This window comes from Bufo bufo, chromosome 1 (assembly GCF_905171765.1).
Source record: "Bufo bufo chromosome 1, aBufBuf1.1, whole genome shotgun sequence".
NCBI lineage: Eukaryota > Metazoa > Chordata > Amphibia > Anura > Bufonidae > Bufo > Bufo bufo.
In genome coordinates, this window is record NC_053389.1 from 45025482 (window position 1) to 45049789 (window position 24308).

The following is a 24308-nucleotide window of genomic DNA, read 5'->3' on the forward strand; positions in this document are numbered from 1 at the left end:
CTATCTGCCGCCTGCAAATGGATTATTTTTTTTTACATTTCAAAAGATTTGGATTGCCGGATAAATGAGAGTTTGCTTGTTCATTGAGCAATCGGCGGCAGTATTACACTGCAAGATGATCGCTAATGAGGGTTCATATGAAAAATCGGCAGGTATAATACGGGCTTTAGTCCCGCAAAAAAATAAAAACTTTCTACTGTGTCTGGTCCTGAACACTGATTACCCTGGTTCTGAACGGTTTAAAGGGGTTGTCCCAAGATATACATTTTCCCTTAATGCAAGTACATGCCAAAAACCGGATGCACACCGAGAAGTAAAATAATAGGTAACTTTATTGCATCACAAAAAAAAACACTACAAGGGAAGTGGAGATAATATATAGGAAAATGCCCACCCACAGCGCAGATCATAATAAAGGCAGCGAAAAGAGGTCCATGATTATATCTCAAGTACAAGAAGAAAATGATAAAGTTAAATAAGGTGAAAAAAAAAGTCACAATGTAACATCACATACAAAATACTGCACTTTATTTTGCACATGTGATGTTACATGACACTTTTTCACCTTATTTAACTTTATCGTGTACTTTTTTTAAATTTTCTTTTTGCACTTGAGATATCGGTAATCATGGACCTCTTTTCACTGGCTTTATTATGAACTGCGCTGTGGGTGGAGATTTTCCTATATATTATCCTGTAGTGTTTTTAGTTACCCATTATTATTATACTTACCTCGCTCCCCAGCACCCGCGTCGCTCCTGATGCCCGCACGGCCACCGCTGCATTTCCCCATCGCGCGGATCGAAACATCCAGCGTTAGCCAATAGCAGGCCGCGATGGGAACAGGCTTCCCTAGCATCGAGGGTGACGCTAGGGAGGCTCTGTCCTGTCTCGGCCTGCTATTGGCTGCGACCCCCCCCCCCCCTCATTGCCAGATGTTTTGATCCACGCGACAGGGAGATGCAGCGGTGGCCGTGCGGGCATCAAGAGCGACGCGAGTGCCGGGAAGTGGGGTAAGTACAACCTGTATACGGTGCCCGGGCATTTTGGGGAAATTACAAGGGTTGGATAACCCCTTTAAGGGGAACTCTGTGTATACATGTGGATAAAACCCTTTTTAGGTTTGGTTTTATTAGTGGTGGGGCCCAGCATACCATTTTGATACAAGATATGGATGTCTGACTTCTAGCATCCTACCGACCACAAGAATTGGAGTCCCAAGTTTCCAGAATTAATTCTCTATGGGAATGTCAGAGACAGCTCCCTATTTTAGGACAACCCCTTTAAACAGTGGAAAAGAGGGGGCTAGTTGTTGGCACCCAGCTACACAATTAAGAATTGTCTGAATACATTAACAACCTGACTCCAGGACTTGCATTTACGGGGGGGGGGGGGTTGTTTTCTATTGCGGCACTGACTGACAACGATAATTCAGTTCTCTTCCGGTACTCACTCTCCACGGGGATTAGGGCCGGTGAAGAGGCCGCTCGTACACGCTCGTCCTTTTGTGCTGGACTAATCCTGAGCCTTATTAACATCTCTGTATACGGGAGAGAAACTGAAGTGGATTCAGAAATAATTACATTTGACTGAGATTCCAAGCAAAGCCGCTCGATATAAAGATGAGGAGGGGGGGGGGGGTGAAGAGTAAGAAACATGGCGTTCGTGCCTGGGGAAGCTGGGATTATGGAAGAGCGAAGGCATCAACATCTCACCGGTAATGTGAGAAAATAGTGTATGCGCTAAAGACGCCTGAGATTAGTCATAGATCGATGGCGATGATGGCGCATAATCCCTGTGTATTGCACTGACTACTTAACGCTGCCGTGTGCTCCGGTCCAAAGATGGTCGCTGATAGGGTGTCATGTGACCAGTCCCGTTCATCTGTGGATGACACCGCAGATGGACTGCACATGCAGTGTTAGACAATGGAGACTGACGGACAGGACTGGTCGCAAACACAGCGGCCTGCCCTTTAATACACAGGCCACCGCAAAAATGTACACCACGCGATATACATTATTTCACACTAGGACTGTGGTCGACACTTACCGCTGGGAATTAACACTGTACACAGAGCCCACGCAGGCAGGCAAACTGCCCATAAGAAGCGCTCACCTACAATATGGCAGGTCGATCGGCGCTTGTTTTTTGTCACACATCATACAATAATCGCGATTTTTGTTGTAATACCATCGTCCCCCCCATGCAGTTTATGTTACCGGTGACAGGCAGATACCTGGGGAAATGTGGCGACGGCAATTTTTTTTTTTTAGATCAGCGAAAAAAAAGATGCGACAAAAAGAAGGCAATTGTTGTTTGTCGTTCGATCGCTGTTCACACTCGCCAATGACTGTGAGTGGTTGTTTGGATGATTATCGACTTCTATATGTCATTTAGATATAGATAAGTCTGTAAGAAAACGTCAGTGTGTGTGCTCTAATTTCCTAATGAGTTGTACACCTAAACATCTAAGCAGAGCTGCAGTGTAAAGCACGTAAGACAGAAAAGCAGGCAGAGCCTACAAATGTGACAGCGTATTAGACTACTTGAGACAAGTCAGCTAAACTGGGGTCACTGATTGCAGCTGCGACCTGTGCCTAAAGGTGACGTCCCAAGATTTAAACCTATCCTCTATCCAAAGGATAGGGGAGAAGTGTTTGATTGGTGGGGGTTTGACTGCTGGGAACCCCACGAATAACGTAAACAGGGGTTCTGTGCCCCCCACACATGAACGGAGCAGCAGTCAGCATGCCCGCTGCTGCTCCACTCATCTCTATGGGACTGATGGAGATAGGCAAGGACAGCGCTAGAGATCAACGGCAGCGTGGAAGCTCAACCGCTGCTCCATTTATAAGGGGAGGGGGACACAGGACCCACATTCTCAACACAGATGTTGGACCTCCACCTATCAGACACATGCCCTAGTAAAGGCCTCTTTACACAGGCCGAATCAGCAGGCAATTATCCGGAACGAACTGATCATTCCCGATAATTGCCTGCTTGTCAGAGCAGGTGCAAGTAGCATTTACATGCAGCGACTATCTCTTCTGTATCAGCCCCCATAGAGAATTACTGGCGTTCGCTTGATCATCAGGTGACAGGAAGCAGCTTTATACGGGTCAATTATCGGGAACAAACATTCTTAGGAACATACCTTCCCGGTAATGGCACCAATCACTGGTCAGCTGATTTTAATTATGCGTATTCACAACTGCAGAGATTTCGGCGGTCAGAAATAATCCCCATAAGTGTCTGCGGCACTTACCACTGAAGAAAGGTCCACATTAACCATTCTGCGGTCATCCAGGTCCACGGGCTGTAATCCGGCCACACTTAGCTTCACAGAAGAGCTGCGGTACACAAAGCTGAGCAGCCAGTCGCCTCTGCCACAAGAACAGGTGACATGTCAGGATAGAAAACGTAACATTTAGGTCTAAAGTCTGTGCTTAGTCAGTGAGGTCACAGCTCCATCGTTACAGAGCACCACATCTTCTGCTTCCCTTCACACAACCCAAACATTTCTGGATACCTGCAAACACCACTAGGGGGAGCTCACTGCATATGGATTTAGACATCTCTCCTTAGGCTACTTTCACACCAGCGTTGCTGCTGAATCTGGCAGGGTTCAGCAAAAACGCTTCCGTTACTGATAATACAACCGTCTGCATCCGTTATGAACAGACCCGGTTGTATTATATTCAACATAGCCAAGACGCATCCGGCATTACTCCCAATGCAAGTCAATGGGGGACAAATCCATTTTCTATTGTGGCAGAGAAAACGGATCTGTCCCCATCGACTTGCATTGGGCTCCGCATCCCAGGACGGAAAGCAAAATACAACATGTTGCGGTTTGCTCTCCGGTCTGGGAACGCAACTAAACGGAACGGAATGCATTTCTGAGCACTCGGTTCTGTTCAGTTTTGTCCCCATTGACGATGAACGGGTGCAAAATTGAAGCGTTTTTTTCTTCTTCTGGTATTGAGCCCCTATGACGGATCTCAATACCGGAAAACTTAAACGCTAGTGTGAAAGTACCCTTAAAGAGGTTGTGCAGTAGCTTCATACTGATGACCTATCCTCAGGATAAGTCATCAATATCAGATCAGCACCCACGCCGATCAGCTGTTTGAAGGGGTTGGCCACTACGGAGCCTACTGCGCACGACCATAGATCCGGCCGCCTCTCCTGAAGCGCGCTTCCAATGCCGGACAATCTGAGCATGAACAGCCCGATGAAGGCCCCGGCGGCTGTTCTCAGAACTTTTTTTTTCCTGTATTTTCATCAGATGGAAAAAGGGCACCAAATAAAACGGCCCGACACGTTGCACTGATGTATAACGGATACCACTGGTGTAGACATGAAGCCTCCTTCCAATCCCTGGTGTGCGCTCTCCTCTATAAATACGGAAGATCAGCGGTTTCCAGTGGTTGAGGCGCTCGTCTGAGTGCTGCATCCTCTCCAGAATTACCTGCGGGTGGCGCTGTAATTACGACTGCTCCGTCTCATTCGAGTGGACAGAAGAAGAAGCTGTAATGACACTGCATCACCTTCACGGTCTAGACGGTGCGCAGGTAAACACTGGAGAGGACGCAGCTCTCGCCCCAGCGCCACATCCTCTTCATATGGCGGACTGGGGGGTGTGCCAGGGGTCAGACCCCCACCAATCTGATAATGATGACCTATCCTGAGGATAAGTTTACAATCTAGTGTGTATAATGTGATGGAAAAATGAGGAGGGAATATGAACAGTCGCAATACATTGGAAAGTGCCTCCTCTGGACAGTACAGTATGTGATCGATGGGGGTCCAACACCTGGGACCTCCGCTGATCAGCTGTTCGAGAAGGCAGCGGCGCTTACAGTAGGGCCGCAGCCTTCTCTCAGCTTTCCCTGGGGCAGTGATGAAACGTTCATCAGTCACGTGGCCTAGGCGCAGCTCAGCCCCATAGACGTAAATGGGGCTGACGTTCCGTGCAGCCATTCACTGTCCTCAGCAATGCACAGGATTGTCACTGCTGGGTCCAGTGACTGGCAGCAGAAGTGACCTGTGTGCATGGAACGTCACCGCTGCAGCCAGGAAAACAAACAGCATCCGGGAAGACAGGAGCGCAGGGGAGGAAAGGGGCGAGTATAGATTCTTTCGTTATTTTAGCACATTTATAGGGGCTGCCCGAGGTTATAAACCTTGGACAGCCCCTTTAAAGTGGTATTTCCATCTCAGACAATGGGGGCATATCGCTAGTCTATGCCCCTATTGTCTGATAGGTGCGGGTCCCACCTTTCTCATAAACTGAGCTGAGCAAAGTGAAAGAGGGCGCACCACCCTCCATTCATTTCTATGGGGCCGCCGAAAATAGCCGAGTGGTGGTTTGGCTATTTCTGTCGGCCCCATTGAAGTGAATGGAAGCGGTGGCCACGCAAGCGTGGTGTGCTCTCCTTCACTTTGCCTGCTCATTTTACGAGATAGGTGCGGGTCCCAAAGGTGGGACCCACCCCTATATGGGTAATAGACTAGCGATGTGCCCCATTGTCTGAGATGGAAATACCACTTTAAAGGGGATTAGAATTAGGCTACTTTCCCACCAGCGTTTTTGCTGGATCCATCATGGATCAGCAAAAACGCTTCCGTCATAATAATACAACCGGCTGAGTCCATTATGAACGGATCCGGTTGTATTATCTTTAAAGAAGCCATGACGGATCCGTCTCTAAAACCATTGTAAGTCAATGGGGGACGGATCCGTTTTCTATTGTGTCTGAGAAAACTGATCCGTCCCCATTGACGACTTACATTGCAACCAAACGGAACGGAACCCATTCTGGTGCATTATGTTTCGTTCAGTTCAGTTTTGTCCCCATTGACAATGAATAGGGACAAAACGGAAGCGTTTTCCCCCGCTATTGAGATCCTATGACGGCTCTCAATAGCGGAAAGGGAAAGCGCAGATGTCAAAGTAGCCTTAGTTACGGCATTAAGGGGTTAAATTGCACGCAAAGCTCCTGAGCTTTGCAGACGTGAATTAGAAGTCTACCAATTAAAAAAGTGACATTTTCGGGAGGGTTTAATGTGATTGTTAGGGATTGTTGGACTAAAAAGAGATACTGTGCAGAATCAGTGGGCAGGGCACCTGGCATACTATATAATATATCAGTATCATCATATCTTTTTCCGCCCAGGAATGTATGACATCAGCGTCACAATCCTCCCCCACAATCTCTGTGCTCAGATCTATTCTTGGGTTTCTTTAATCAGGGTAATTATTTGTCGCATTATTCATTCTGCAGCGAACAAGAGATGATTCAGAGGGAGTGAAAAACAACACACATGTATATGGTATATAGTATATCTATACACACACTCACATATGTATAAAGCTATATAGCAGGGGTGGCCAACCCGTGGCTATAGCGGTGGAGCCGGGAAGCAGTCAGGCGGATCACTCTCCACCCCAGGCTCAGACGTCTTCTCCTGATTGGGCTCTGTTGCTACTTTGCAGCTCCAGCTCACTCTCCGCTACGTCCTGATGCACGCAGTGTGAGAACGTAGTACGTGGAGACCCGCACTATGACCGGACGTTGTGCTCATCAGGTCACAGTGGAGAGCGTGTCAGACCTGCAGAGTAGCAGGGGCCCGAGCAGGAGCCCAGTGCCTGAGCAGGAGAGGGAAGAGATTTTTTTTTGAATTATAAAACTGAGCATGGGGGTCTGATCTAAGCATGGGAGGTTCTAATCTGAGCATGGGGGGGTCCTGATCTGGGCAATGGGGGGCTCATCTAAGCATGGGGGGTCCTGATCTGAGCAATGGGGGTCTGATCTAAGCATGGGAGATTCTGATCTGAGCATGAAGGGGGGGGGGGGTCCTGATCTGGGCAATGGGGGGCTCATCTAAGCACGGGGGGTCCTGATCTGAGCAATGGGGGGCTCATCTAAGCATGGGAGGGGTCCTGATCTGAGCAATAGGGGTCTGATCTAAGCACGGGGGGGTCCTGATCTGAGCAATGGGGGGTCAGATCTGAGCATGGGGGTCAGATCTGAGCATGGGGGGGTCTTGTTTGAAAATGTGTTGGTCAGCTCTGAGCATGGGGGGATCAGGTCTGAGAAGGGGGGAAATCTGAGCATGGGGGGAATCAGAGCATGGGGGATCTAAGCATTGGGGGGCGATATGAGCATGGGGGTCAGATTTGAGCATGGGGGGGGCAGATTTGAACGTGGGGGGTCAGATTTGAGCGAGGGGGGGCAGATTTGAGCATGGGGGGGCAGATTTGAACGTGGGGGGGCAGATTTGAGCGTGGGGGGCAGATTTAAGCGTGGGGGGGCAGATTTGAACGTGGGGGGCAGATTTGAGCGTGAGGGGGCAGATTTGAGCGTGGGGGGGCAGATCTGAGCGTGGGGGGGCTCATCTAAGCACGGGGGGTCCTGATCTGAGCAATGGGGGGCTCATCTAAGCATCGGAGGGGTCCTGATCTGAGCAATGGGGGTCTGATCTAAGCACGGGGGGTCCTGATCTGAGCAATGGGGGGTCAGATCTGAGCATGAGGGGTCAGATCTGAGCATGGGGGTCAGATCTGAGCATGGGGGGGGGTCTTGTTTGAAAATGTGTTGGTCAGCTCTGAGCATGGGGGGATCAGGTCTGAGAAGGGGGGAAATCTGAGCATGGGGGGAATCAGAGCATGGGTGATCTAAGCATTGGGGGGCGATATGAGCATGGGGGTCAGATTTGAGCGTGGGGGGGCAGATTTAAACGTGGGGGGGCAGATTTGAGCGTGGGGGGGCAGATTTGAGCGTGGGGGGGCAGATTTGAGCGTGGGGGGGCAGATTTGAGCGTGAGGGGGCAGATTTGAGCGTGAGGGGGCAGATTTGAGCATGGGGGGGCAGATTTGAGCGTGGGGGGGCAGATTTGAACGTGGGGGGGCAGATTTGAGCATGGGGGGGCAGATTTGAGCATGGGGGGCAGATTTGAGCGTGGGGGGGCAGATTTGAACGTGGGGGGCAGATTTGAGCGTCGGGGGGCAGATTTGAGCGTGGGGGGGCAGATCTGAGCGTGGGGGGGGGCAGATCTGAGCATGGGGGGGCAGATCTGAGCGTGGGGGGCAGATCTGAGCGTGGGGGGGTCTTGTTTGAGAATGTGTTGGTCAGCTCTGCGCATGGGGGGGGTCAGATCTGAACATGGGGGGGGAATCTGACCAAGGGGGGGATTTGAGCATGGGGGGGGGGGATCTGAGCACTGAGGGTCTGATTTGTGTTGTCTGATCCGAGCATTGGGGTCTTATTTTGGGGGTCTGATTTGGAGGTCAGATGAGGATTGGGGATCTGATTTAGGAGTCTGATCTGAGGTCTGATGAAAAATATATTTTTTCTTTTTTTCTCTGCTAATGAAAAAAATATTTTTATCAGACCTCAGATCAGATGAAAAATATATATTTTTTCTCTTATCTTTCTTTGTTAAAACCTAGGTGCATCTTGTAGGGTGAAAAATACGGTGACTTGTGTGTAAATGTGTAGCTTGTGGCTCCTTGTAGTCATACGTTGTTGTTTTTTTGGCTCTTTGTGTCTGTAGGTTGGCCACCCCTGGTATATAGTATTTCTATACACACACTCACATATGTATAAGGTATATACAGTCTTGTGAAAAAATTAGGACACCCTTTGAAAGCATGTGGTTTTTTGTAACATTTTTAATAAATGGTTATTTCATCTCCGTTTCAACAATACAGAGAGATTAAAGTAATCCGACTAAACAAAGAAAACTGAAGAAAAGTCTTTTCAAGATCTTCTGTAAATGTCATTCTACAAAAATGCCTATTCTAACTGAGGAAAAAGATAGGACACCCTTGCCCCTAATAGCGAGTGTTACCTCCTTTGGCTGAAATAACTGCAGTGAGACGGTTCTTGTAGCCATCTACCAGTCTTCGACATCGGTCTGAGGAAATTTTACCCCACTCCTCAATGCAGAACTTTTTCAGCTGTGAGATGTTTGAGGGGTTTCTTGCACGTACAGCCCTTTTCAAGTCACCCCACAGCATCTCAATGGGATTCAAATCTGGACTTTGACTTGGCCATTCCAGGACTCTCCATTTCTTCTTTTTCAGCCAATCTTTGGTTGATTTACTAGTATGTTTTGGGTCATTGTCATGTTGCATGGTCCAGTTCCGCTTCAGCTTTAATTTTCTAACTGATGGTCTCACATGTTCTTCAAGCACCTTCTGATACACAGTAGAATTCATCGTGGATTCTATGATGGTGAGCTGACCAGGTCCTGCTGCAGCAAAGCAGCCCCAAACCATGACACTTCCACCTCCATGCTTCACAGTTGGTATGAGGTTCTTTTCTTGGAATGCTGTGTTTGGTTTACACCAAACATGTCCTCTGCTGTTGTGTCCAAATAATTCAATTTTGGACTCATCTGTCCAAAGAACATTATTCCAGAAGTCCTGGTCTTTGTCAACTTTATCGCTGGCAAATGTCAGTCTGGCCTCGATGTTTCTCTTGGAAAGCAAAGGTTTCCTCCTTGCACACCTCCCATGCAAGTTAAACTTGTACAGTCTCTTTCTGATTGTAGAGGCATGTACTTCTACATCAACAGTAGCCAGAGCCTGCTGTAGTTCTCGAGATGACACTTTAGGGTTTTTTGATACCTCTTTTAGCATCTTGCGGTCTGCTCTTGGGGTGAACTTGCTGGGGCGACCAGTCCTGGGCATGTTGGCAGTTGTTTTGAAAGCCCTCCACTTGTAGACTATCTTCCGGACAGTGGAATGGCTGATTTCAAAATCTTTTGAGATCTTTTTAAATCCCTTCCCAGACTCATAGGCTGCTACAATCTTTTTTCTGAAGTCCTCTGACAGCTCTTTTGCTCTCACCATGGTGCTCACTCTCACTTCAACAGTCAGGAGCACACCAAACTAAATGTCTGAGGTTTAAATAGGGCAAGCCTCATTCAACATGCAGAGTAACGATCTACTAATTATGTGCACCTGGTGTGATATACCTGTGTGAGATCTGAGCAATTTAAGAGGGAATACATGTGAGGGTGTCCTATCTTTTTCCTCAGTTAGAATAGGCATTTTTGTAGAATGACATTTACAGAAGATCTTGAAAAGACTTTTCTTCAGTTTTCTTTGTTTAGTTGGATTACTTTAATCTCTCTGTATTGTTGAAACGGAGATGAAATAACCATTTATTAAAAATGTTACAAAAAACCACATGCTTTCAAAGGGTGTCCTAATTTTTTCACATGACTGTACACAGAAGAAAAAGTTCCAGCATCCAGGGTAAAAAGTTGACAACTTCTTTATTAAACTTCGGTTACAATCCAATCAAACAGACATGATCTCCCTCCACCGCTCGGTTAACATGTTTCGGACCAGCCGGGTTCTTACTCATAACCTGAGGTGTGGCTTGGCTTTCGGGGTAAAATAGCAAAATGCTAACAAATGATTAAAAAGGCTTAGCATTGTAAATCAGCAAAAACAGGAAGAAAAAGACAATCTGAAAACCAGGAAAAAGAAGAGAAAAAAAAAAAAAAATGTTTTTAAAAAAAATAAAATAATGATATTTAACCAAAAAACAAAACAAACGTAATAACATTATTGATTCTTCTCAGAAATATTCCGTTCGATGCTGATACAAATACATGAGCTCTCTTCTAAGATTGAGTCCCATAGGATGCCGTGTTTTCAACATAAAAATCCAGTATGTCTCCCGCAGGAGGATTTTAGGTTTGATATCGCCTCCCCTTGGCGGGATGAGCACTTTTTCAAAGGCGTCTGTACGGAGACTATCTGTTCTTCTACCATGTTCATTGGCTGCACTAGATACGCCAGTAGCTCGGGGGTCAGTGATGTAAGTGCTCCCGGAATCCAGCCTTGAACTTCCTACTTGTTGTGCTACCAATATACATTCTATCGCAGGCAATGCCCTCGGTGATATAGATTACCCCCTCTGTGTTGTGGTTAATATATCTTCGTATCGGAAAGCTCTCTGAATGGGAAGAATCCTCAAATATTCTGCTCTGTTGGGCAAACTTACAGGTTTTACACCTTGATATTTTAACCACGTGTCCCGTGTAGACTTGTATGTGACTACTGATGGAGACAACCTGCTGGATACAATTCTGCAGCCACCCCTGAGGATATCCTGCAGAATACTGTCCTGATACAGAATCGGTAGACGCCTGTGAACTGCCTCTTCTATTTGGGACAATTGCTTACTGTAAGTAATCACCAGATTGGGTCTATTTTGTTCCAGTTTCCTGTTTGCACCCGATGTTCTAGTTTGCGATCCAAAGAGGAGATCCCTTCTATTTGTGTTGCATGCAATATTATAAGCTCTGGATAACATCCAGCGGGCATAGCCTCTTTGTTTTAAATGACTCCATATAACCTGGCATTCCCTCTGGAATGAGTCCTCCGTACTGCAATTTCTACGTGCCCCTATACATTCCCCCACCGGAATGATGACTGGTAGCTTTCAAAATGGTATCTTTACGATAAGTCTCTGTAGAAATACACTCATTCACAACCCCAGCTTCAAATCCAAAAAGCATATAGTGCATACGTTTATAGGCCGGGTGAACCTCAGGGAATATGGATTGTTGTTCACAGAGTTTACAAAGTCTGGTACGGCAGACACATCGTCGATGTATCTGACGTACCAGACAACGTGCCCAGAAAAATCGTTGGCCACAGAAAAAATACATTGTTCTTCCCAATACGCGAAGACGGTGAAAATCTCGCTCCCATGGATACACCTTTAATTTGCAAATAAAATTTGGAATCAAAGCAAAAAATAATGAGGTTTTAAAAGAAAAGACGTAACCTCTACAATGTAGTCAGTATGCTCCATCGAATGGCTGCTATATCTGTGCAAATAATATTCTACTGCTTCCAATGCTAATGAATAAGGAATAGAGGGGTACAAAGAAATCACATCCAACGTCAACCATTTGTAATCTGAAGCCCAAACCATGTCCTAAAACGCTCTGAGTACATCAGAAGTATCCTTTAAATACCCAGGTATTCTCCTGACAAAAGGCTGTATCCACGTGTCCAATCACTCCCCCATTCTTTCCAACAGTGATCCAATACCGGACAGTGGATAGACTTTTTATGTATCTTAGGGAGGGCATGGATGATTGGAGTTGTGGGTGTCTTCACTGCCAGGAAATCATATTTATTATCATTTAAAAAACCTTGTGTTCTCCCCTTGTCCAGAATGATGAAACGTTCCTTCTGGTAATTGACCAAGGGGTTACTCCCTAGCTTCTTGTAAGTGGAGACATCCAACAACAATTCTTCCATCTGCTGACAATAGGTCTCCCTATCCATCATAACTACAGACCGTCCCTTATCTGCCATTTTTATTACAAGATCTGAGCGGTCTTCTAATAGTTTCAAAGCCTCCTTCTGGTCACGTGGGAGATTAGAGCCACCACCACCACGTCCACTGTTGTAAATGGTAGTGAGCTCCCTCTCCAATACTTCCTGGAACACATCCATGCTTTCTGAGCGGGGCTTTAATGGGTAATATTGTACATTTGTAATGGTGAGATCTTGTCCCGAGACTGAATGCTGAGAGCAAGAATTCTCCATCTGTAACTCAACCAAGTTAACTAAAGCCATTTGCTCCTGAAAAGACAAACCACAGGTTCAATATCACTAAATTCCACCCGTTTATTAACATCTATCCCCAAAAAATGCCTCCTGAGAGTTGGATTACGTATAAACTTGTTAATGTCCAAAATAGTTGAGAACGAAATTTAACCCCAGAGATAAAACAGTTCCGTATTTTTCGCTTTATAAGACGTACCCCCCCCCCCCCCCGTACAGCGTCAGGACGTAGTGCGCGCACTATGACCTGATGCTGCATGCAGTCATGTGACCGCGAAGATGGGAGCGCAACAGCTGAAGAGGAGCCGCGACGCAGGACAGGTAAGATGATTTTTTATTTTAGTCTGATGGGGGTACTGATGGGCTAATCTGAGGTCTGGGGGTACTGATGGGCTATTCTGAGGTCTGGGGGTACTGATGGGCTGATTTGAGGTCTGGGGGTACTGATGGGCTGATCTGAGGTCTGGGGGTACTGATGGGCTGATCTGAGGTCTGGGGGTACTGATGGGCTAATCTGAGGTCTGGGGGTACTGATGGGCTAATCTGAGGTCTGGGGGGAATGATGGGCTAATCTGAGGTCTGGGGGTAATGATGGGCTGATCTGAGGTCTGGGGGTAATGATGGGCTGATCTGAGGTCTGGGGGTACTGATAGGCTGATCTGAGGTCTGGGGGTACTGATGGGTTAATCTGAGGTCTGAGAATACTGATGGGCTAATCTGAGGTCTGGGGGTACTGATGGGCTAATCTGAGGTCTGGGGGTACTGATGGGCTAATCTGAGGCCTGATGGGGGTCTGATGGGCTAATCTGAGGTCTGATAAGGGTCTAATGGGCTAATCTGAGGTCTGATAAGGGTCTAATGGGCTAATCTGAGGTCTGATAAGGCTCTGAGTGGGCTGATATGAGGTCTGATGAAAAATCTGGGGTGCGTCTTATCATCGGGTGCGTCTTATATAGCGAAAAATACGGTAATTGTTCCTGTGTCAGAGAGGCTTGCGATAAATTGACTACATCATGTGAACACTGGTCTGACCCTTCCCTAATTATTTCAGTTGTTGCCTGGTTGTCATTGTGTGTGGTTTTCTTTGAATGTTTTCCCCCACCCCTCCTTCGTCTTTTTTTGGTTGTTTGCCATACTTTGTATTATTTTTTAATTTCCTATAATACGAAGGTCTCACAAGTGTCTTTGATTGTTCCTGGGACTCCACCTCTCAATCTTCCGCTGACTCTTGTCACTAGTAATTTCGGAACTATCCGTTTCTGAGGGGTTAAAACTCACTTGCCGCGCCCCTCTTGCTCTTGCTGGTTCACCCGGCCTATGGACGTATGCACTATATGCTTTTTGGATTTGAAGCTGACTGGGGTTGTGAATGAGTGTATTTGTACAGAGACTTATCGTAAATATACCATTTTAAAAGCTACCAGTCATCATTCTAGACACACAATGAAATCCATACCGTGGGGGAATGTATAGGGGCACGTAGAAATTGCAGTACGGAGGACTCATTCCAGAGGGAATGCCAGGTTATATGGAGTGGTTTAAAACAAAGAGGCTATGCCCACTGGATGTTATCCGGAGCTTATAATATTGCATGCAACAAAAATAGAAGGGATCTCCTCTTTGGATCGCAAACTAGAACATCGGGTGCAAACAGGAAACTGGAACAAAATAGACCCAATCTGGTGATTACTTACAGTAAGCAATTGTCCCAAATAGAAGAGGCAGTTCACAGGCGTCTACCGATTCTGTATCAGGACAGTATTCTGCAGGATATCCTCAGGGGTGGCTGCAGAATTGTATCCAGCAGGTTGTCTCCATCAGTAGTCACATACAAGTCTACACGGGACACGTGGTTAAAATATCAAGGTGTAAAACCTGTAAGTTTGCCCAACAGAGCAGAGTATTTGAGGATTCTTCCCATTTAGAGAGCTTTCCGATACGAAGATATATTAACCACAACACAGAGGGGGTAATCTATATCACCGAGGGCATTGCCTGCGATAGAATGTATATTGGTAGCACAAGTAGGAAGTTCAAGGCTGGATTCCGGGAGCACTTACATCACTGACCCCCGAGCTACTGGTGTATCTAGTGCAGCCAATGAACATGGTAGAAGAACAGATAGTCTCCGTACAGACGCCTTTGAAAAAGTGCTCTCTCCGCCAAGGGGAGGCGATATCAAACCTAAAATCCTCCTGCAGGAGACATACTGGATTTTTATGTTGAAAACACGGCATCCTATGGGACTCACTCTTAGAAGAGAGCTCATGTATTTGTATCAGCATTGAACGGAATATTTCTGAGAAGAATCAATAATGTTATTACGTTTGGTTTGTTTTTTGGTTTTATATATATATATATATATATATATATATATATATATATAAAAATTAAAAAACATTTTATTTTTTTTATCTTTTTATTTTTCCTGGTTTCCAGATTGTCTTTTTCTTCCTGTTTTTGCTGATTTACAATGCTAAGCCTTTGTAACCATTTGTTAGCATTTTGCTGAGCTTTTAAAGGGTTTTCTGCATGGGGGTGCAGAGGGTACGTTCACACTGGGCGGTTTCTCTACAATTGATGTATGTGATTTCTATGGAGTTTGTTAGCTCATTTTAGCATTGACCATTTATATTGCTTTCTCCATTGCATCGATGTAGATTACTGCAACCTTTCGCTGCTGCAGTTCACTTTTCAAGTCAACACACGTGGGTGTTAAATGATGCATCTTACAAATGGTTGGTTGGTTTGGCTTTCTATGGGTTAAGCCTTTGTCCTCCGATTCATCCACCTTTCCCCCCCCCCCCCCCCCCCCATCTTCACTTTCTATCCCCTCCCTTTTTATGTTCTATTGGAGGATTTGGGCTATTTTACCCCGAAAGCCAAGCCACACCTCAGGTTATGAGTAAGAACCCGGCTGGTCCGAAACATGTTAACCGAGCAGTGGAGGGAGATCATGTCTGTTTAATTGGATTGTAACCGAAGTTTAATAAAGAAGTTGCCAACTTTTTATCCCGGATGCTGGAACTTTTTCTTCTGTGTATACGACAAAGACTGGTCTGTTCTGTTCCGTGCAGAGGGATTTTATGGTGCGCTGGGATACATTTCTTTATTTGATTCTAAGGTATATAAGCAGGCATGCTCAACCTGCGGCCCTCCAGCTGTTGCAAAACTACAACTCCCAGTATGCCCGAACAGCCTACAGCAGGGCATTGTGGGAGTTGTAGTTTTACAACAGCTGGAGGGCTGCAAGTTGAGCATGCCTGGTATATAGTATATCTATACACACACACTTATATAAGCATGCCGGGGGGGGGGGAGGTGATGTCATAGGGTCTACCTGCAGTAGCCATTGATGATCCGGCCGGCTACAACGCGTGTGAACAGCTTCCATTTTTTCACATCGCCTTCTACGGGGGCTCCCAGCAGCACAACGTCCTCAATGATCCCTTCAGCACCTGCCAAGGGGATATAATCCAGCTTTTCCATTTACTATTCCAGGGATCAGCAACCTCCGGCACTCCTGCTGTTCTGAAACTACAACTCCCAGAATGCTCCATTTACTTCCATGGGAGTTAGAAGAAGAGCTGAGCATGTTTGCATGCTGGGAGTTGTTCTTTCACAGCAGCTGGAGTGCCGAAGGTTGCTGCACTATTCCATAGTAATGCCATACATCACTAATACTTATGGAACAGCATATCTGTTTCTGGGAAAGCTGGGTGACAACCAATATGGCTGCCTCAGCACTTTCACTCAGCTTTGCTAGACTCCGGAATGACAAATCTACCTAGATATACAGTGATATGTAAGCAGGGTCCTAGGAAAGCTGGGTGATAACCAATATGGCTGCCTCAGCCCTGTCACTCAGCTTTGCTAGACTCCGGAATGACAAATCTACCTAGATATACAGTGATATGTAAGCTGGGTCCTAGGAAAGCTGGGTGATAACCAAAATGATCACCATAACAGAACTCAAAAGGGACTGTCATCCAGCTTTCCGGGGTGGCTCCTCGGATGACTGTGGCTCTTACCTGCCTCCTGTGCCAGCTCCTGCAGACAGAAGTATATGACCCGGGCCCCCAGGCTGAAGCCGATAAGTGTGACCGGCCGCCGTCCCTGAAAGACCAGAACAACTGTGTTACTGTCAATGTGATGATTGACAACTGCACCCATCATTCACATCTATGAAGTACTAAACTGAAGGGGGGGATGACTAGGGAGTCCTCCCCTGCAAAGGCATCCGTCATAGAATTGCATTATGGTCCGTGGTAACGGAATCCACAACGCAATTCTGCTTTTACCACCAAACGAATCGCAAACTAATTTCAAAATATGAAATTCACTCATCTCTAGATGTGACATCACCAGTCTTCAAACAGCTTCTCAACAGCGACACTGGGAATCTGAGTCCCACCTATCATACTGACGACCAATTCTGAGCATCAGTTATTAAAAATATCACATCCGGAGAACCCCTTTAATGACCAGAGCATTCTGAACTTTTAGGAAAATGACGCATGTGTGATGGCAGACCGGCCAGAACTTTTTTTTAATTTCCTAGGCTAGTAAAATAATTTTTACATCTTCTTTATTCCATGACACATGGGGGTTTTATAGTGATTGGCTACGACTATCGTGTGGGAAGTGGGGCGCCACATCTCGGCAGCAGAGTAAATAAAAACTGGTGGGAAGCATCAGAGACTAAACAGCCGGGCATTTATTAAAGGGTTTCTGTCATCAGAAAAATCGTTACGTACCTGGCTGAGATTAGCGATGTGCTTATGACAGCAGAACATACCTGTATGACTTATATCTCCCTGCCTGCCGCCGTTCGCGCTAAATAATGACTTTTATAATATGCAAATAGTGGGGCGTTGCTGCAGCACCTAGAGGCTCCGTCCTCTCACCGTTTGGCACGCCCTTGTAAAGGTGATTGACATCCTCGGTCTCCTCCGCGGCAAGTGAGGGAAGGACGGTAGTACAGGGCTGCAGCACACAAGCCGGACTCTCTAGGAACACTGTGCAATGCTAATGCACTGGAGTCTATGGAGCAAATCTAATTATTGCTTGTGATAGTTTTCTAGCCCACTTTAATTATTTAAAAATATAAAAAAAAAAAAAATTTAAATCACTCCTGTTTCCCCAAAATAAAAATACCTAAATAATTTATAAAATTAACATCATGGGCATTGCCACGTGCAAAAATGCCCGTACTATAAAAATATACAAATATTTTAAGTATTAGTCATCCCCAGAATGGTGTGATATTTTAATACATGTGAATGAGCCTTTCAGAGCAACGGGGGCGTTGCCATTACACCTAGAGGATCCGCTCTCTCTGCAACCGCCGCGTCCTCTGCACCTTGATTGACAGACGTGATCACTTTTACACTGCCTGATCCTGTCAATCAAAGTAGAGAGAGCAGAGCCTCTAGGTGTAATGGCGACGCCCCCGTTGCTCCTAGAAGCTCATTTGCATATGTTAAAACATCACGTTTCTCAGGAATGCGGACACATAGGAACATGGGACCAACACAGATGCCTTTAGCTGCCAAGTGCACATGTAACAGGTCAGCCAGTGTCATAGGTACAAAACTGCTGACAGATGCCCTTTAAGCCTCTGGATGCAAATGTTAATTTTTCTATTCACTGACAGCTTTTAGAGCTCTTAAAAATGGTGAGGAATCAGAACGTAAATTATAATGACGTTGCAGAATAAACTTCTGCATAGCACTTGGAGATGAAAAAGTGTGAATTTCCTCCATTTCTATGACCCTCGTGGTTCTGCCTCACTACGAATGAATAAAGTGATCACGGGCCCACCCCACCCCGAGGTGACTCCGGGGCCCTATCACACCAGCCGATGGGCTCTCTGCCACCCACACAGCTGTGCCTGACTAAGTGCCTACACAGAGAATAGCGGAGACGTGCCAGGCTGCTGCTGAGCATAAGTGGCGTGATGAAGTAGCCGGGTTTAATCCGCACTCCGCACTGCGATCATCGCTTTTCAGCTAAGAGGACATATGGTCATTAAAGAGACGGCTGTCAAGAAATGAAATCAAGTGCGTGCAAGATGTCGGAGGAAGAAGCAGCCCCCCCCCCCCCCAACTGCAGGTGCGTGACCCCCCTCATACAGGCAGTGATTCACCAGGCCTTCCCGCGTGTATCTGCATAGAGAGACATGTCCTGCAGTGTGCACGGTGCTGGCAGGACCACGGAGGGTTACATGCAGAAAGACAATAGCAATACGAGACATGATGAAAGAGACAACCGGAGAGACATGCACAAAGAAGGAGGGAGGAGAGAGAAAGAGAGGGAGTATGGGATGACAGGTGATAAAAGAGACAGCAGAAGAGGTAGGCCAGGAAGGGACATTAACCCCAATTTAGGCAGAAGCAGCCAATCATTTAATGTGTATGGGGGCCCCCCCCCCCCCGACATAAGACGTCTGGTCAGACTGGGATCGGGCAGATGGATTTAAACATGTCCAATCCTTTTGTTTACATTTAAAGCACAGGGAGGCTTGGCTGAGCCGAGAGTGCATGTGTATGGGGGCGTCGGGAGAGCTGGTGGCTGCACAAGTGACAGTTATCTAATGTGTATGACGAGACAGTAAGACATGGCAGACTGTCTTTATCTCAGTTGCTGCAGTCTCACATCATCCCGTGGTCACACTCTCATTCTGACACTCGCCCATGCCTTGTGGCCATGGGGAACTTTCTGTCTTACAAAAGCCCAAAGCACATAAGAGAAAGAGAGAAAGAGACAAAGCAGCAAGTGAGAAAGAGACTAAAAGATGTAGGGAAAACATATGAAAGAGACTGCAAGATGTAGGGAAAACATATGAAAGAGACTGCAACATGTGGGGGAAAAGATATGAAAAAGACTGCAAGATGTAGGGAAAACATATGAAAGAGACTGACAAATAAAATAGAAAACCACCGGACGCCTCTGTGCACACGAAGGATCCTTCACTCCCCGACTACACAGACACACGTCTTCTCCTGCCCCCTCCTCACCTGCTGCCTTCTCAGCAGTATATGTGCCAGATGTTTTCCTATTTCAGCAGACCGACTGAGACAGACACCCCAGGGGTTATCAATGACACTGGCCACAGTGATGAGGGAGGCCGGCCATGTCAGGGCTGTCACTATGCCTGGAGACAAGGCAGAATACAGGCTGTAATCAGGACCAGTACAGGATAAGTAATGTATGTACACAGTGACTCCACCAGCAGAATAGTGAGTGCAGCTCTGGAGTATAATACAGGATGTAACTCAGGATCAGTACAGGATAAGTAATGTAATGTATGTACACAGTGACTCCACCAGCAGAATAGTGAGTGCAGCTCTGGAGTATAATACAGGATGTAACTCAGGATCAGTACAGGATAAGTAATGTATGTACACAGTGACTTCACCAGCAGAATAGTGAGTGCAGCTCTGGAGTATAATACAGGCTGTAATCAGGACCAGTACAGGATAAGTAATGTATGTACACAGTGACTGCACCAGCAGAATAGTGAGTGCAGCTCTGGAGTATAACACAGGCTGTAATCAGGACCAGTACAGGATATGTAATGTATGTACACAGTAACTGCACCAGCAGAATAGTGAGTGCAGCTCTGGGGTATAATACAGGATGTAACTCAGGATAAGTAATGTAATGTATGTACACAGTGACTGCACCAGTAGAATAGTGAGTGCAGCTCTGGAGTATAATACAGGATGTAACTCAGGATCAGTACAGGATAAGTAATGTATGTACACAGTGACTGCACCAGCAGAATAGTGAGTGCAGCTCTGGAGTATAATACGGGATGTAACTCTGAATCAGTACAGGATAAGTAATGTATGTACACAGTGACTGCACCAGCAGAATAGTGAGTGCAGATCTGGAGCATAATACAGGAAGTCATAATACAGGAGGTAACTCAGGATCAGTACAGGATATGTACACAGAAACCCATTTTATTTGGCCAGTTGCAGACACAGTGTGGCCTTACCTGATAAGATGGTGTATTTCAGGGCTTCCTGCGCCACAATATTCACAAAACCATTGAGTAAGGTATCCAGTGCGTTTCCGAGCTCCATGAGGTATTTAGACTCCCATGCCAGGCAGTACTGTTCAGTAGCGTGCAGCAGACTCTGCCACGGGGCAGCAAAACTCCCTAATCAGGATATTAAGACATTACATAGGGTCCACCTATCTCGTCCAGATGCTGCACGGTCAAAAAAAAAAAAACAGTGCTCACCATATTTTCCAGTGGAGAGCCACCCAGTGATGGCGATGCATATGTGGAGCTGAAACCCACCAGTCAGTGGTAAAAACTCAAACTCCTCTATGGCTCCAACACGTTTCTTCATCTTATAACCTGAGACAAGGAGAATGCCATCGTGTGAGAATCAGATTGATCACTTAACTAACAGATAAAGAGCCTTAAAGGGGTTTTCTGGGATTTTTTAACTGTGACCTATCGGTGGTCCAAAAATCAGGACCCCCACAATCAGCTGTTTCAGAAGACGCCGGGGCTCACAGTAGCGCCGCAGCCTTCTCTCAGCTTACCCAGCACAGCGCCGTACATTGTATAGTGGCCATGCTTGGTATTGCAGTTCAGCCTCATACACTTCAATGGGACTGAGCTGCGCCTAGGCCATGTGACCGATGAATGAACGTGATGTCACATGACCTAGGCAAAGCTACGAGATGGCAGCAGCGCTAATGCGAGCTCCGGTGACTTCTTGAACAGCTGATCGGCGAGGGTCCCGGATGTCGGACCCCCACTGATCAGATATCCAGAGGATAGGTCATCAGTTAAAAAATCTTGTAAAACCTCTTTAAATCTGGGGGGGCATTCATTTCAATATTTTACATAGGATACAATAACTGTAGCATCCATGGGCCTGTCTCTCATCACTCTGATCACTTCTTCGATGATTGCCACTGACCTGTCAACCCGGCTCCCGCTGCCCCAAAGAGAGACGCCATGATAGCAATGCCAGCGGTGGACCCCAGAGCAGCAGCCCCAGCGCTTCCAATGATGGTGGCGGCTCCCGCGGCTACAAGCGGAGCTGCTAGTCCCCCGGTCAAACCTGTTTTTGGAGGTAGAATAGGTGAGAGACGTCACAGGAAGTAACCACGACAAGATGGCGGAGCATTATGACCCTCACCTATAACCGTCCCTCCGCCCACAGTGGCCAGACCTATGAGCAGATATCTCTTCATCTTCTTCCGACTTTCCTTCTTCCTGCGAGATGCCTGCACTGACCTGAAATACAACGCGGATCGTTAGTTATAACAAATATGAAACACTGGCTGCCACCCAGCTTTCCCAAGAATTGACGACTTGTTTCCTGTTTGAGGGGAAGTTTAACCAGTTCACTGCTGAAGTGACACGGTCCTCGGGTGAAGAACCTTTGCAAATGAACACATTCAGAGTCACGGAGGCGATAATAATGGCTGCTATTATTGCAGGAGCGTTCCTGACGTGAACAATCTGTTCAGCTCCTGTGTACAAACAAATGAAGCCAACGACAAGCAGAATAATTACAATCACAGGACGCCTTCGAAAAGACGCGCAGTCAGGAGTCGACAAACACAATAACACGGGAGGAGGGCGGGGATCAGCGCGAAATCCTCCAACGCCAAAGAGTTATGAGAATAAGGAAAAGTTACAAATGTACCGGGAGCAAACAAAGGATTTACAGGGGGAGTCTCCAAACAGCTATATAATAGAGAGTATACGGCAATGTATCAACTAAAAAGAGGAGGAAACACAACAACAACACAGGGATTCTGTCAGCTGTTCATATCATCATTTCAGTCTCCTTTATCTAAATAAAAATATACTAGTTTTACCCCCACCTGTCCTTTCATTTTTGATAGAAATCTCTTTTATTTATATGCTAATTACCTTCATAAGGTACCCAAGGGGCTGTCCCTCTGGCCGACCCCAGCCGCGCCCCTTATCTTGGAGCCCAGCGTCGCCCCGCTGCTAATTATTCACTCATCTCCTCAGCTTTATTTTTTCGCAGTGCGCCGCAATCTCACGCATGCGCCAATGTTACACATGTCCGGGCCCGCGCAGTGTCCTGGCAGCAGCCTCATCAAGGGGAATCGTGCATGCGATTCCCCTGTACAAGAATATAACTAATATAATACTGCTCCTATGTACAGAATATAACTACTATAATACTGCCCCCTATGTACAAGAATATAACTAATATATTACTGCTCCTATGTACAGAATATAACTACTATAATACTGCCTCCTATGTACAAGAATATAACTACTATAATACTGCTCCTATGTACAAGAATATAACTACTATAATACTGCTCCTATGTACAAGAATATATCTACTATAATACTGCTCCTATGTACAAGAATATATCTACTATAATACTGCCTCCTATGTACAAGAATATAACTAGTATAATACTGCCTCCTATGTACAAGAATATAACTACTATAATACTGCCTCCTATGTACAAGAATATAACTACTATAATACTGCCTCCTATATACAAGAATATAACTACTATAATACTGCCCCTATGTACAAGAATATATCTACTATAATACTGCCTCCTATGTACAAGAATATATCTACTATAATACTGCCTCCTATGTACAAGAATATAACTACTATAATACTGCTCCTATGTACAGAATATAACTACTATAATACTGCCTCCTATGTACAAGAATATAACTACTATAATACTGCTCCTATGTACAAGAATATATCTACTATAATACTGCCTCCTATGTACAAGAATATAACTACTATAATACTGCTCCTATGTACAGAATATAACTACTATAATACTGCCTCCTATGTACAAGAATATAACTACTATAATACTGCCTCCTATATACAAGAATATAACTACTATAATACTGCCCCTATGTACAAGAATATAACTACTATAATACTGCTCCTATGTACAGAATATAACTACTATAATACTGCCCCCTATGTACAAGAATATAACTACTATAATACTGCCTCCTATGTACAAGAATATAACTACTATAATACTGCTCCTATGTACAAGAATATAACTACTATAATACTGCTCCTATGTACAAGAATATAACTACTATAATACTGCTCCTATGTACAAGAATATAACTACTATAATACTGCTCCTATGTACAAGAATATAACTACTATAATACTGCTCCTATGTACAAGAATATAGCTACTATAATACTGCTCCTATGTACAAGAATATAACTACTATAATACTGCTCCTATGTACAAGAATATAACTACTATAATACTGCCTACTATGTACAAGAATATAACTACTATAATACTGCCCCCTATGTACAAGAATATAACTACTATAATACTGCCTCCTATGTACAGAATATAACTACTATAATACTGCCCCATGTACAAGAATATAACTACTATAATACTGCCCCATGTACAAGAATATAACTACTATAATACTGCTCCTATGTACAAGAATATAACTACTATAATACTGCCCCTATGTACAAGAATAGAACTACTATAATACTGCCTCCTATGTACAAGAATATAACTACTATAATACTTCTCCTATGTACAAGAATATAACTACTATAATACTGCTCCTATGTACAAGAATATAACTACTATAATACTGCTCCTATGTACAAGAATATAACTGCTATAATACTGCCTCCTATGTACAAGAATAT

The 24308-nt window shown here is 45.5% G+C and overlaps 1 protein-coding gene across 2 annotated transcripts in view; it reads right to left on the reverse strand.

Moving 5' to 3' along the window:
* Window positions 1-24308, reverse strand: part of TMCO4 (transmembrane and coiled-coil domains 4) — a 77437-nt gene that overhangs the window by 14698 nt on the left and 38431 nt on the right. For both annotated transcript variants that reach the window (XR_005777330.1, XM_040422429.1), the window contains exons 6-13: window positions 21781-21878; window positions 21559-21702; window positions 20865-20984; window positions 20616-20780; window positions 19630-19766; window positions 16642-16726; window positions 15951-16068; window positions 3269-3386 (exon numbers count right to left, since the gene is read on the reverse strand). Coding sequence is in view for 1 of the 2 variants with exons in the window: in XM_040422429.1 (XP_040278363.1) it covers window positions 3269-3386; window positions 15951-16068; window positions 16642-16726; window positions 19630-19766; window positions 20616-20780; window positions 20865-20984; window positions 21559-21702; window positions 21781-21878 (985 nt within the window). In the remaining variant the exon portion in view is untranslated. The remainder of the gene's footprint in view (window positions 1-3268; window positions 3387-15950; window positions 16069-16641; window positions 16727-19629; window positions 19767-20615; window positions 20781-20864; window positions 20985-21558; window positions 21703-21780; window positions 21879-24308) is intronic.